Here is a 14,967-nt window from a genome sequence, read left to right as displayed (position 1 = left end):
AAATTGAGAAATACACTTTTTGTGACTAATAGGATAAGATGCACGATGATGTTTTGACAATTGACAAATATCACATTTAAAATACTCAACAGACTCTTTGGTAAACAAGTGGGGAAACAAGGACTTGATAAGACTAAATGAAGGATGCTCAAGCCTTTAATGATGTAACCATATTTGAGATTTTGCTCACATCTCAGATGTAGCTTGTTGACTCATGATTTTTGTGTTGCTTTGGTCATTAAACACTAAAAAATACAATTCACTATGTTCCTTAGTAGTTAAAATTGTCTTTCCCATGGCAAGGTCCTGAAAAACACAATGAGTTGGAAAAAATGTTACTAAACAATTTAAATCCTTTGTGAGTTTTTGCACAGAGATAAGACTATTAGCTAATTGAGGAACATGTAAAACATCCATTAATACAATATATGAGTCCAAAATTATATTCTCAGAGCCGCATATAGGTATACCCTGACCATTCGCAACTGTAATAAGTTGTTCTTTATTTCTTTTACCATATGAGTCGAAGGACACACTGAAAGATGTCATATGATCAGTTACACCTGAATCAAGGATCCAAATACCTTGAGACACATGATTGACAGTATTGAGGCAAATCTTACCTTTTATGGACAGAGTACATGATCCAAAGGGTTTACTCATTGATTCATCCATTGCTTTCAAAGGAATAATTTTTATTTCAAACATCCCGTAGAACGCAACCAGGAGTCTCCAAGACGATGACGGCGTATGAGTCACACCGAATAAAAAGGAGCATAACTTAAAACTCATATTTACTCAAATATAAGCCTAACGGGTCGTCACCAACCCTAAAAACAAACTCAGGAGGCTTCGACGACTCTTCTATGGCGACGACGGCGAGTGGGTCACACCAAGAAAAAAGAGCAAAAACTTAAAACTCAAATCTACTCAAATACAGCCAAAACGAGTCGTCACCAACCCTAGGAATAGACTCAGGGGGCTCCGACGACCTTGTCTGTGGCGGTGGCAGCGAGTGGGACTCGCCGGAGGTGGGCGCGTGAGCTACACGCGCCGGCGACAGTGGCAGCTCCTCTCACAGAGCAACTTTCGACGTTGTGATCACCGGTGTTGGGCGCACCTTTCTGCCCTATCAATGACCCCAACCGATGACAGCGACGATGGTCAGACAACGGCGACAATGCCACTTGTTGCAGCAAAATCAAGCCCCAAGATCAAAAGCTCTGATACCAAATTGAAAATAAGACTTATTTTATTATTCTAAAAAAAATGAAAAATGCATTCTCATATTCTCTATTTGTAATAATCTAATTCTCCTAAAAAGAGAAATAGGAAAACTAAAAAAACAAAATAAAATAAAAGATTATATATCTATATCTTTTAATTAGGAAGATTCTAAAAATATTTTCTCTAATTACAACACATGCCCTCCATGAGACGGTACACGGTACACTTGCGTAGTTGCACATACCAACAACCTTAATCAATTCTAACAAGGCATGAAGAGGGTAGAAATGGCCCCACACATTTGAATGTAAGGCCAAGGTTTTATCATTAGACATCAAATTACAGGCTGCACAGTACTCACTCAGGGCATGACAAAAAGAAATTTCTGAGAAATAAATAAATAAAGCCAATACTCAAGTAGAATACAGCTAACTCATCTTAGTTACCGAAGGGGAGTTTTTTCTATATTATGAAAATAATTTCAGGAAACAGCCCTTAAACAAATTTTGTATTTTTGATCACCAACATTAAGAGCTTCCTTGAAATAAATTATATAATCTGCAACAAAAGAATTTGATAAATTGACAGCCTAGAGATAAGCTACAGTTCTCCAACGACTGTACAGAGACTCTTCTTCCTGCTCTGCATTCTGCAGAAGAGGCTGCAATATATATGTTTATATACAAATCTAGCAAATTGTGACCATATTCTGTGCAGTTTCTGCGGAACTCTATAAAGATTTTTTCTTCCATGTACAGAAAGATGGAATAAAGACCACCTCTTCTAAACAAAGGCAGGACCCACGCCAAAATGTGGGTAGTATCTAAACATTCAATGAGTGAATTATAGGTAACAATGGTTACTAATTAGTGAAGGATAACCAAACAAGCCTGCGAATAGACAGAAGCATGCCGACCTCCATTTATTGGTAATTTCTCTTCACCTGGGCTGCCAAATGCTTGGGCCTGAAACATAATTATCTTAAATTAAACCTCAATTCAATATTTTCACATAATATTTAAGAATTCCAATAACATATGTACATCAGATAATAAAGATGTTTTAGAGATTGATGAAAATCTGTCAGATGGGGTATATACCTCGGTTTGCTACTGGAATTGCATCTTCATAGTGAGGTCTAAAAGGCAAGGAGTCCCTGTAATTCAGTGCTGGGGGAGGAAATCTCCATCCATGACCTGGAAAACTGGCTGGTTCATTTGGATGACAACCATAAGGGGCAGTCACACCTCTATCATGATACCACGGACCTGAAAGCAGAAATCCCAAGAAAGATAATTACTAATACATACACAACCAAATAAAACCACGGCATGCCTGCCACCTTCACCTCAAAATTGACAATCCAAAAGCATCATCAGTGATCAGTCTTACCATAAGAAGGAGGAACATTCCATATCTCTTGGTAATCACATGAAGGAGGTTTTAATCTCTCATGATTTTCGTAACCAAATTCTCTCTTCATACTCGGCACAAAGTGGTAATCATTGGAATAGGGAAGGGGTGGCAGAACCTCCCTTTGAGACTTCATACGATGTTCCCCATGAACAAAAGAAAACTGATTAGATGGCACATGGTGAGGTGGTGGTATCGAGTAACATTTATTATGCATAGTACCACCATCAGCGTTCCTGGAAATGTCGGTTGATTGTATAGGGAGAGTGTTGAAAGAGCAAGTAGATGCCTGCATCTGCATTTGCTTGTCTCTACATTCATGGACAGTATACTGCATTGCCTCATTGGCAGGTTGACCGTTTCTTGGTTCAGCAAAGGACTGAGCCATAGGATGCAGTGCATTGGCTTTCACGGTCTGCAAAAAGAACCGAAGTCCATGTATAAAGGAAACGGTTATGACATCAGTTGTCACATGCTGCAACTTGTTACACTGAGTTTAGAAAAAACAAGTAAAAGTGTAAACCATACCAGTGAATCTTCAAAACCTTTTGAATCAACTGCAACATGAAATTGATCAGAGGTAGCTGATGTGAGCTGTGCAGTAGATGGGGTTGCAGGTAGAGGAACAGGAGGAGGAGGAGGAGGAGGAGGAGGAGGAGGACAAGGAGGAGGTGGTGGTGGTGGTGGTGGTGGAGATGAAGGTGGTGGTGGGGAAGACGGTGGAACATCTTGTGGCAAAGGAGGAGCAAATGACATAAGATTCGTCTCAAACTCTGGGACATTTACTCTATCAACATTACAAATTGAATTTAATTCAATATCAACAGAGGGAGCCACATCTTCCATTTCAAGCTCACCATCAACATCTTCCAACACATGCCTGCGTTTTTCAATTGCATGAGCCATTTCTTGCACTTCATGTGTTTCAGAATCATGCTCAGGAGTAACAGCCTCAAACTCCCCTCCATCAGAATCACTTCCTCCATCTTCAAGCATTCGGGGCATGCAAAATCCAGGTAGCTGAAAACTTGAGTTGCTGCAAGACCAAATGCAACTTGAGTTAACACGCTTAAGAAGTAGGAGAAAAGCAGAGTCAATAATGCATCACACCTTCCATATTCATCAAGCATGCCCTCCATGTCTCTGACAGGGTCATCAAAAGGCCTGTCTCTTCTTGATGAACGGCGTGAGAAGACACCTGCATAAGCTGAAGTGCTGTATGAGTCTATTTCCCGCATATGATGCCGAATAATGGATTCAGGAAGGATTTTTCTCTCCAACCACAGCCTTAATACCTACATAATTGAGAGGAAAAATTAACAAGGATAATGACCCAAAAAAATATTTCAAAGGGAAGACTTGAGAATATCTCTGATTAACTTCAGTAAACAGGAAAAAACTCATTAACTTGCCTTAAGACACTGACGACGATTTTCTTTTGCAGCATTTCCAGGAGGTGCAACTGCAGACAATAGACGTGGCAGCACTGCTTTCATGACGGATGGATACACTCCACCAATGTCTCCTGGAAAATAAATATATTTTCAACATTCACAGATACTAAAACCATAAGTTCTGTTATGATTAGAACATCAACAGATACATGTGCACATATTCTATTGGTCGTGCTTGCAAGATTCAAGAAGAAACAACAATTGAAAAAGAAAAATACCTTTCAACCCTCGAGAACATTGAGCAATAGAATCAACAAGAAAAAACAGATCCACCCTCCGATGCAGGCTCGTCTCATTTTCCAGACTACGAACAAGAATTTCAACCACCTAGAATACATCCCCAAAGCCCAGTCCCCCAAAAAATACATATATCATTAAGACAAGGTTTTAATTCCCATCATGGTAAGATTTAAATCTAAACATATTGGTTCAAGAGATGAATGATGCCCAAGAGAAAAAAATGATCAAATAGTTTAGAAGACTGTCCAAAAGAAGAGAGCATTAATCTAAAACCATCAAGCAATTTATTCTTCAATAATTTAGGCAAAGAAACAGGTTTTAGGCAAAGAAACAGGTTTTACAGGCACAAGACCATATTCAAGATCCAAGCATGCCCAATGAAACTGACTCCAATTTTTTGGTTATCACAAAACCAAATGTTTCCTCCTAAAGAAATCCAAATTCCACCAGGAGATTTGTATCCAAAATGTCATAATTATAATCCACGAACAAGAATAAGTTCAATTCAGCCTTCTATTCATCCCTGCTCATAATCACAGCTGAGCAGAATAGGTAGACTTGCCATGGGGAATTGTAAAATTGGAGGAATCAGAGAGCTTTCCAAGTTTTCATGGATCACGTTTCATGTGCCAACTTTCACTAGTGAGTCAACTTCTTTTTTTTTCATTTTGGGCTTTTTGTAATCCCAACCCATAAAACCTAATCCCCAAAACAACTTTTCTGTAACCCCAACACTAATTGATAGGAACCCAGAATTGAAAAGAGACAAAAGAGTAATATTCTTTATTGTATAGACTGTATAGAACACAAAGAATAGGAGAGCACTCTCTCCTCCAAGGGTTTCCCCTTCACAAAGAGCCAAAGCTCAATCTACAAGATTATCAAAAAGTGCCTTGACACAAGAGCTCCCTGCCTTCTTATAAAGGCCCTCCAACCAACTAACCAAAACTCACAACTAATTCCTAAACTGTTTCCTTTTATTCTGCACACATTGCCCATTATAACCTATCACATTATATGCTATCACCTTCACTGACCTGCAATCCCTGCATCTTGTTCAACCCCTAGCACAAAATCTGGTTCTCTCTCACCCAAGCTCCAAAATTGTTGCATGCACCACTGCAACCAGAGCTCTTCTCTGGCATCCTTGAGGTTGTCCAAAGAAATAAAGATCTCTTGAGTGATTATGATTGGATGATCTTTTTTAGAGGTCTATTCTAGGTTTTCTAGTGTAGCGTTTTGCACTAGTAGTCACTTGGTTGGTACTACAACAGTATTTTAAGCAGCTCTGTTTGACGTTTATGACTTGTGAGTTTTGTATGCTGTTTAGTCATTGACTTTCATATGCTTATTAATCTGGGATAATAAATTTAAGTTTAATGAAATATTTGATACATGAATTTTTTTCTTTTATTGTTATGTCATATGCATATATATGAAGATTATACATTGCAGAATATTACACTTCATGCTACAACTCATCGATTTGTGTTTTTGTATCCCCTTTTCCAGTCTATATTGAATCTCGAGTTTAACCACCGTGTTTTTATACATCCTGAACCTCTAAAAAAACATAAACAGAGCAAAGAAAACCAAACTCACATTAAAGAACAAGAAAGCAAAGGCCTTGAAAGGCACACAGACTATGAAAAGTTTTCTTTTGTGTATACAACGGCAGCACCACAGCATCAAGATTTAAACCTATGCCCCTATACAAACTATCCCAACCCTCAACTATTAAGCCCACCTCATTGGGTTCCTTTGACTCAAGTAAAACTAATATAATTAAAAAAGCATATCTCCTATTGACATGGAAGAAAATAAAAATCTACAAAGCACCATCACATTACCTTAGTTGCAATGCCAAACTTTGCACAGTCAATAGCAATGCGTGTTGCTCGACCAATACTTTCCTTTGTCCTTGTCAATGTCCCAAGCATTGCTTCAAAGTACAACAAAGCAGCACCTCCTGCTTCAGTTGACTTGCCCACAGATCTTGATCGTTCATTTGCCACAATCCCATCTTTCCATCCATCAGTAGGACCCGATAAAGTGTTTTTTTGGTGTACATCAGGGCTACAACTTCCATTTTGAAGGATATTACTACTGTCTGATGTAGAAATATTGCAGACTGGTGTTGTGTTTGGAGGTGAACCTGGTGGAAGGCAGACTCTGCCATCAGTCAAAGATGGGCTTGACACAATCCCTAAATTACCCTTTTCACCTGAATAATCATTTGATATTGAAACAGAATTCATATCCTCCTCTTGTCCTTTAAATTTCACTTCTTTAACAATCTCATGCCTGAAAAGAAATAATAGCACAAGATTTAATGAATTGGAAGAAATGCACCATACAATACTTTCATCACACAATTGTTCTCTTTTCATTTACTGACATTACCTTTAACAGATTGATTAAAATATGTTTATCATATAACCCCCCAGTGATTGAATTTCATTGACCCCAATCAAAAGGATGTACAACAGAAGGGTGACAAATTTACCCAATAGCGCTGTTTGTGAAAATGGATAGAAGAACAAGCTGGGGAAGGTGGCAACGAACTAATGGAAAGGGTAAGGTGGAAGATTCACTACACAACACGTGGAAAGTGATGAGGAAAGGGCAAGCATATAGGGAGACATTATGCATGAAAATCAAATGGATTATACTAGATACATGAGGGCTTAAAATTCTTTCATTGAGAGCGGTATTCTCTTTTCTGTTTTTCCTGAGTAAGGAAAATAATTCAACTCATGTTCTTAGTTTCAGTGCTATAGGTAGGCGCTTACTTTCTCTTCTTAATCAGAAGTTGTACCAACTAAAAATTTAGGCTGGAGAACAACTATTTGCACAAGTATGATCAAAACAAGGAATGCAAAGGTTCATCCTGTCAAATTTCATAATGATCAATAATAGCATAACAGAGAAAGGAAAGCATGAAGTTTGTGAATGTTATAGCTTCTTCAACATTTGGTTGAGCAATATTTGAAATTCAATGCTTCAGTGTAGGCTGAAAACAGCTTGTTTAGAGCTTTACTCAGGCTAAAATTCTAGCCTCTCCAAAAAACCATATTTCTTTAAAGAAATAAAAAAGCAAATCTGCATAAATAATTAAACTAAAATGTTTTTAACATAATATTTTCTTTTTTTCTCCCCAAGGATTTGTGATCAGAATCTAGTAATTGTACAAGCTAAAATAACTTACGTGTCATTAATTTTTTTGCTGTCACCAACTACTTGCTTCACATCCTCACAAACAACCACCACATTTTGGGGCACGTTAATTCTGTTTTGAGGTAATAATTTATCACTTTCACTGTCCCCGAACACAGGATCAAGACTTATTCCGCCATGCTCTAATGTATCCGATGCATCTGAATGGTTCAAAGGCCTGATGTTGCCATCACAATTTGGTAACAAGGATGGACCTGGTGAATCTTGATTGCTTCCAACTTGACAACATTTCATATCAGGATTACGAGAAATTTTGCCATGTAAGTGAATTTGAGAAACTATTTTGGAAGGAAAACAAACAACAGAATCACTAAGATCTTCACCAACTTGCTGTCTATCACCAGGGATGGCATCCTTCCCAATTTCATTTTCGTACTTGGCCAACTGCTCATCCACTTCTATAGATGACTCATTCTCTATGGAAATAATTGTATTTGAACGAGCTGAGAAACTACATACACTAACATGAGAAGAATCAATGCCACAAGAATCCAACCTTTGAAGTTCTAAATCGTTACCTCCTTCATTATTATCAGTCATACAAGGACATTTCTTCATAGTAGATATACAGCACCTACCAGTTGATGCCACTATAGAGGATGATGATTCCATGCAAGCTTGACCATCTTCAGCAGCATTGGCAGACATTGCTTCCAAAGCACGATGGATCCGTTTAGATGGAGGCAGAGCAGCTTCATCATTCACAGAAAAGCCAATCATTTGGTCTTTCTTAATTTTACAAATATGAGAACCATTTTCTGAACATGGAGCTTTTAAGTTAGAAGGAGAAACATTAACCAAAGCTTCTTTCAAGACTAATGAGCCTACTTCAGTACGGCTACCATTTTCACAATTTGAGGATGTGGTTAGTTGATGTGGTGAGTCAGTAATATCTTCGTCACCACTCCTCACCTGGACTTCTATAGTGCTATTGAGTTCTGCCTCTGCTGATGATTTATTCATTCTAACTCTGGCTCGTTTCACCAAGGGCAAGTGTTCATCTCCATCTTGGTCAGGGTATCTCTCTTTTGAATTTTCACTCATATTCAGCAAAATTTGACTGGCATTCAGTGCACCAGCATCATTAGTTTCTTTCTTCCTATTTGGTCTTCTTTTCTTCTTGCTGATTATAGTCTTTATTTCTAGATCAAGACCTCTGTTAAAATCATCTTCACCTTCAAGGCACTCAAAAGGCTCAGACTGTTCAAGTTTTAAATTACAATCTATTGTACTTCCGTCATGTAAAGTAAAGGCATCAGAATTTACAGTAATAATTTCAGAACCATTATCCTCCATGCTAAGATTTGAGGCAAATGCAAGTGAATCAGTATCATCGCAACCTAAGATATTAGGAGATTTCCTGGTATGTTTACACCTTCGTATATCCATACTCTGAATTGCATCAGCTAATACATAGTCATCACTATTACAATCACCGATATTTTCACCATCATTAGAAGGTACAACAAAGGCTTGGACCTGTAATGTGCTTCTAATCCTTCGAGCTGGTTCATTTCTCAGGGTAATTGGAAAAGGTGATTTTACAGTTGCAGTCACAGTAGCATTATCAATAGGTTCATCCAATGATGCCTCTACATTATACGACTCATTCCTCAATGCAACAGCATCCTCAGCTGCACAAACTACCTCAGGTCTGCCAATCACACAATTTGAAGATTCCTTTTGTGAATTAATTTCCAAAGGAGCCTCGATCTCATCCTTTGACCATAGGTTTGCAGATGGATCAAGTGGATTTGATAAATTTGCAATGGCAACTTCCCCATCAGAACTAGTGTCATCATCTAGATTATCACTCTTCAATTTTTCATAACTTTCAATAATCTCCTTTACCGCACGTGCGAAATCAGCACCCCTTCCTGGACGTTTGGCAAGAGATTGTTTCTTATCTTCAGTAAATGCTTCTACATCGGTAGGATTACAGAATGCTCTGAAAAACCAATTCACACTCCAAACTAAGACAACTTTCAAGCTGTATATAAGCCTTGTGCAAGGGGAAATAATTAAAGGTTGAGAGAGATTCCACAAAACAACACAGTTATGAAGTCTTACAGTTAGCTTAAAAATAAATTATATTCAAAACAATCCACATTCAGTCAATGGAATCATCAACTAAGAAATAGAAATTAAAATTTCAACACCTGACTTATTATTCTTCCCTTTCAAGTTGGTGTAAGTCACTTCCTTCCCTGATTAAGTATGGATGTAGAATGATTTAATCAATATTAACTCACATCATACCTTATTTAATCATAAGGAATCTAGTTCGTATATTTCCTCAGATCTAATCACTACATAGAAACTTGTCATCTATCAACATGTATGCAGAAATTCAAACCTTATTTCTAGTTATCAATTATCTTTAAGTATAGGAGAGTGCGTATACTCGAATATGGAAAAATTATTACAGCACATTTTATCAGAGCTTTTACAGGGACTCAAGGCACTCAGGTGCAACCGTCCTTCCTTTTTTTCCTTAGCCCAATGCCCCCCATCAGTGCAACAGCCTATTCTCTAGAACCCTTTAAAACAAATAGTCCAATTACAGCCTCGTAAATTTGAGGACAGCTGGACAACTGGATGGCAAAAATTATATAACATTGGACAAGATTGGTGATAACTTTAAATGGGAAGCAGAGGCTTTGCATCTCTGTGACAATCCACCTTAGAGTAACAATGAGAACGTAGAGGATACATTCATCACAACCAGTAGCTGCACTCAGTGCAGATTGGGTTATCTCGGAATTTTATGCAACTTGAGACATCAAAATATGAGACATGTCTAAAAACTTATTTGAAAGCTCAGAATGTGGCTATAATCTGAGTTAAGGCAAGACTTGTTCATACCAAACTAAGTAACCTTTCTGCCACATCCAATTTCATGTAAGAATGGTTTGTGGCAGGAGACAAAGCTGGAATCAGACTTTTAAGTGGGAACAAGAGCTTGAGTTTTGAATTCATATCACTGGTCTAAGCATACAAATATACTGGATCGAATACCTCTGCCTCTCAATCCAACACTGATTCAGCTCCCACTAATGCAGAGAGAAAACAATAAACATGGTATAGACCAAAACCAAGCAAAATCCCTGAACCAAGACAATTTATGGTATAGTTATACCAACAGAACATCAGGGAAATTAAACTGGTTAAAACAGAGACAGAGTAAAGCTAACTCTACAGCAGTCAAGAAAAGGAAGTAACACCTTCAACTTCCTACTTTCAACAGAAAGAAAAGCTACAAAACTGTCTTTAAATTTTAACAGCCGCTTAAGCTCTGTTGTTCATTCTGTTAAGTGTATAATTCAATAATTTACTAGGTTCTCTCAACAAACCTTCTCACATACTGAATTCTCTGCCTCACATGCCACGACCCACAATCACTCTAAAGAAAGTATTGTGCTAATAATGCAAAAGTGACTAGTCATGTAACTTAATACATTTCCAGTAACTATTTAAAGATTAATAATCCAATTCCAATGACATAACACATATATTCAGCTGTAAATAGCGATGGGAAGCGACTCACTCCTCACAAATTTTCAAAATCTACAAGCCCAGTTTTAATAATTACTCCATCTTTGCTGCTGACAAAAAGTCCAATACGGTTAAGGGGGAGATAATAATGAACTATTGTCAACACTTACATTGAAAAATGTCATTCTGATCCAAAAACTATGATTCTAGTGAATTTCAGGAAACATCACCAGATAGGGACAACGACTGGATACATTAATCAACTACATTATCTTGAGAGGGCAAGTCTTTACCGTCACATAGATTGTGTCGAGAGTTCTCAGTTATCCATTATTTTTCCTGTCTATAAAATCTCATATATTAGTGTCAATGAAGTGTGGGTAAAGCATTTTTAGTTCAGTCCAGTTTGAAGAAATCTATGCTTCCTGCTTTGCCTGAGAGTTTGGACTTTTAACACATTGCATTGCGAATCTTGCAATTATGGAAAAGCATCAGAGTGCATTTTTCCTGTTTTCAAAAAAATATCAAGAACCCGCTTTTCTTTTATGCATACAAATGTGTGAAACAATCCTTTTTTGTCTTGGTTTTTTGGTTTCTACTAGAGCTATGGTACACTCATTTTTTGGGTTCCAACAATTACTTCAAAAAAACTTAATGGTAAAAATTATTTATCTTAATGTGCTTGTATTGAACTTTGGTTTCTTGGCTAAGGTTTTGATGATCAACTGGAAAAAAGACAGCAGTGAAATATCATCAAGTGTTGAACAGTGGAAGAAGTTTGACTAGCAATTTTGTGCTTTGTTGTAGCAATCTATTGAACCTAATATATTATGGACCCTCAAAACATGTAAATCATTTTGGAAGAAGGCTTAGAACATCTTCCTGAATGACATTCAGAGACTTCATGATTTTGTACATAAACTGCCATCTCTCAAATAGACAAATCATAAGATGGCATCTTTCATTGTTGAATGTCAATCTACTTTGAGGAGTTAAAGATGTTCTTAAACAGAAGTTGGACAAGTTACATATGGCCATGATTCTCCGTGCCGTGAATCCAAATTTTGATCGTATTCAAGATCAAATCTTAACCGGTCAAGAAGTCCCACCAGTGGAAAGACTAACAACACAACCATGTTGTTTTCCAACTCTTAAAGGTAGAAATCTTAATGATCCTACTGACGTTTTTGCCATGGAATCTACTCAAGGAAGGGGGGAACATGGCAATAGAGGAGATCAAGCATGTCCTCAATGATTTAATTGTAAGAGAATGGGTCATACTTAAGAAAATTGTTACTCTTTCCATGGCTTTCCTAACAAGACAAAAACTATCTTCACATCCAAAACAATTGAACCAAAGTTTCCTAATGAAGAATAGCAAGAATATTTGACGTTAAAATCCAGCAGTCAAGCACAATCTTCCACACATCCCAATTTCTCAAAAATCTATGTCTCACAATCCATAGAAAGTCAAAATCTAAGGATAATTGACTCACACACTTTTGATCATATTTATGCTAATACCTCCTTGTTGTCTTCTAATTCTTCTCCTAAATGTATTCATCTCATAACCTTAGCCAACAAATCCAAAGTTGTTTCTCAAGAAGTTGGTCAAGTTTCCTTTTCTCATTTAAATAATAATTTGTTCTATTTATTCTTGCATCCCCTTTAGCCTTATCCCTTTAAGTCAATTAACTAAGTCATAATTTGTTGTCACATTTGAAATCAATTCATTTGCTTAAACAGGAGCATGTATGGATTGACTGATTGGAAAAGGACATGTGTGTAGAGGATTGTCCTATTTTGGGACCAGATCAATTGTGTCTTGTGTTGCCTGACCTTCTCCTAAATTTTTGCATGCTTGTTTAGGTCATCCACACTTCTCAAAATTAAAACGAAATGGCTTCTAAACATAGTAAACTTAAAGTCTTAAATCAACACAGAAAACATGTCAGATCTTTTTTCTCAAGCAATAAATCAATATGTAAATATGTTTTTCTCTAGTCATTCACTCTGACATTAGTGACCAATATTTTGTTATCTTATACCATTGAAAACAACTTGGTTTGAAATTTCATCATTTATATTCATTCCCTTATCAAACATGAACACCATATGCATACCAATAGCAATTCAATCATGTGAGACATGGATTTGAATACACACATTTGTTGGGTTCCAAAGAAGTAAACAAATACTTTCTTCCGATCAGCAGAGTAACCCCACTTCTGCGGCTCATCCACCTGCCCCAAAAATAAAAGACAACTTAATCAGCAAATAAAATTCTCATAAAATACAAACCAAACTAGGAGGAAAAGTGCCCAACTGTCCATAACAAACGTATAAGCTATACACGAGAACAGAAAATGCAAAAGTAAAGCTCTGAATTGTTTAACAACGGCCCCTGGTCTCTTACCCTCTTCATATTTGTTCCTAACCAAATTCCGGGAGCCTATACGCCCAACTAAGTCATTCATTAAATATTTCCATAAGATAATTATTTGATTAAGCCAGTATCCATGTACTATCAAAATTAGACAAAACAACTAGAAACTTAAGCTAAAGGCATACTACATACATGGGCAGACCCAAAAACTTTTAATAAAATACATAATATACATAAATAAAAACATCCGAATTAATTGAAACAAAAACAGGAAACCACTTACACAAAACTTAAGCTAAGGCAAACTAGATAATCAAGGTCAGACCCCAAAAACTTCAAAAAAATTCAATATACACTTTAAAACAAAACACCACCCAAATTAATCGATTCGCACACTTTCCACTGCACCATAGTTCACCAAAGGAGAACTAACAAAATACGCAATCCAAGGGGGAGTGCTGTGTTATTCTGGACAGAAAAGCACAATCAATCCAAAAACTCAAGCATTTACTTAACAATTAGCAGGAAGCACTCACCGTCGCAGGCCAAACAGGGAATCCCTTAACCTTAGCAAGCACGAGATCGCCGACCTTAAACTGACTGCAAGCGGCGGCAGCCGCCGCCGCCTTTTTTCCGCTCTTTCTCCGACTAGGCGGCATGGCAAGAAGCAGCTCCCGATTTGCTCAGAATCGGAGCGTAAAAGAAAACGGCGAAGGAACTTGGGTGAAGGATCGAAGGAGCTGGCAGAGTTGGGAATTGACAGAGAGAATTAGCAGGCATTGGGAATGGAGAAAACCCTAATCAGGAAGAGATTTTGAAAGAGAGTGAAAAACATGAAATAAGAAAAGAGAAAAGTGTTTGGTTTGGTAAGACTCGGCGAGGAATAGAAGAAGGTGCTGCTTGTACTGGTGCGGTGGTGGCTTAGTTTAGGGTGCGCAAGGTTCTGGGTATATGCATTCACACACTCCGTGAAGTGCGCTAATGTGCACCCGGTGCGCTCACTCTAAAATGAAGTAAATAAACCCTCTTTTCTTTCCTCTGCCACGTCACCGCTCCCTCAAATAAACCTTAATTTAATCTCAGTACTAAAAAAATCCTAATCTCCTTTTTTGTGAAATCAGCGCGACTAATGTAGTATAGACAACTAATCTTGAGTCTAGCACTGTATACTATCGTTAATAAAATTACCTATTTTTTAATTTGTTTAAAAAATCACTTTTACTTTCAAAACTTTATTACTGCTATGAGAAATAAAAGCATTGTTTTAATAATTTTATTACTTAGTATGATAAAAAAAAGCTTAGGATACCGTAGCTACTATTCAGATACACGTTGCTAATGAATCAACTTTGCTAGTCTTTTTTTAATACATCACATTTATTTTTAAATTTTGTTCCACTCAAATAGAATTATTATGAAAAATATATTTTTTTCCTGCAAAAGAAGTTGTTATTATTTAATATAATAAAAAATTATGATGTATAGTGGATGGAATTTAAATACATAATGCTACTG

The 14,967-nt window shown here is 37.1% G+C and overlaps 1 protein-coding gene across 2 annotated transcripts; it reads right to left on the bottom strand.

Moving 5' to 3' along the window:
- Positions 1 to 1,762: 1,762 nt before the first annotated feature.
- LOC108328906 (protein HUA2-LIKE 2) lies at positions 1,763 to 14,459 on the bottom strand. 2 transcript variants are annotated; one of them, XM_017562806.2, is made up of 11 exons: positions 13,989 to 14,458; positions 13,233 to 13,309; positions 7,543 to 9,519; positions 6,185 to 6,638; positions 4,313 to 4,421; positions 4,053 to 4,165; positions 3,751 to 3,935; positions 3,169 to 3,676; positions 2,620 to 3,055; positions 2,328 to 2,495; positions 1,763 to 2,192 (listed from the first exon to the last, which is right to left on the bottom strand). In XM_017562806.2, exons 1-11 carry the CDS (start codon positions 14,109 to 14,111, stop codon positions 2,167 to 2,169), a joined length of 4,176 nt encoding a protein of 1,391 aa, XP_017418295.1. In that variant the 5' UTR covers positions 14,112 to 14,458; the 3' UTR covers positions 1,763 to 2,166. The 2 variants fall into 2 exon arrangements, with proteins under 2 accessions (XP_017418295.1, XP_052728194.1); XM_052872234.1 differs by lacking the exons at positions 1,763 to 2,192; positions 2,328 to 2,495 and having other exon boundaries at positions 2,681 to 2,770; positions 2,863 to 3,055; positions 13,989 to 14,459.
- Between the last annotated feature and the right edge of the window lie 508 nt (positions 14,460 to 14,967).

The sequence above is a fragment of the Vigna angularis genome, chromosome 2, assembly GCF_016808095.1.
Source record: "Vigna angularis cultivar LongXiaoDou No.4 chromosome 2, ASM1680809v1, whole genome shotgun sequence".
Taxonomy (NCBI): Eukaryota; Viridiplantae; Streptophyta; class Magnoliopsida; order Fabales; family Fabaceae; genus Vigna; species Vigna angularis.
Note: the sequence above shows the minus strand (reverse complement) of the source record. Positions and strands in the feature narration are given on the sequence as shown.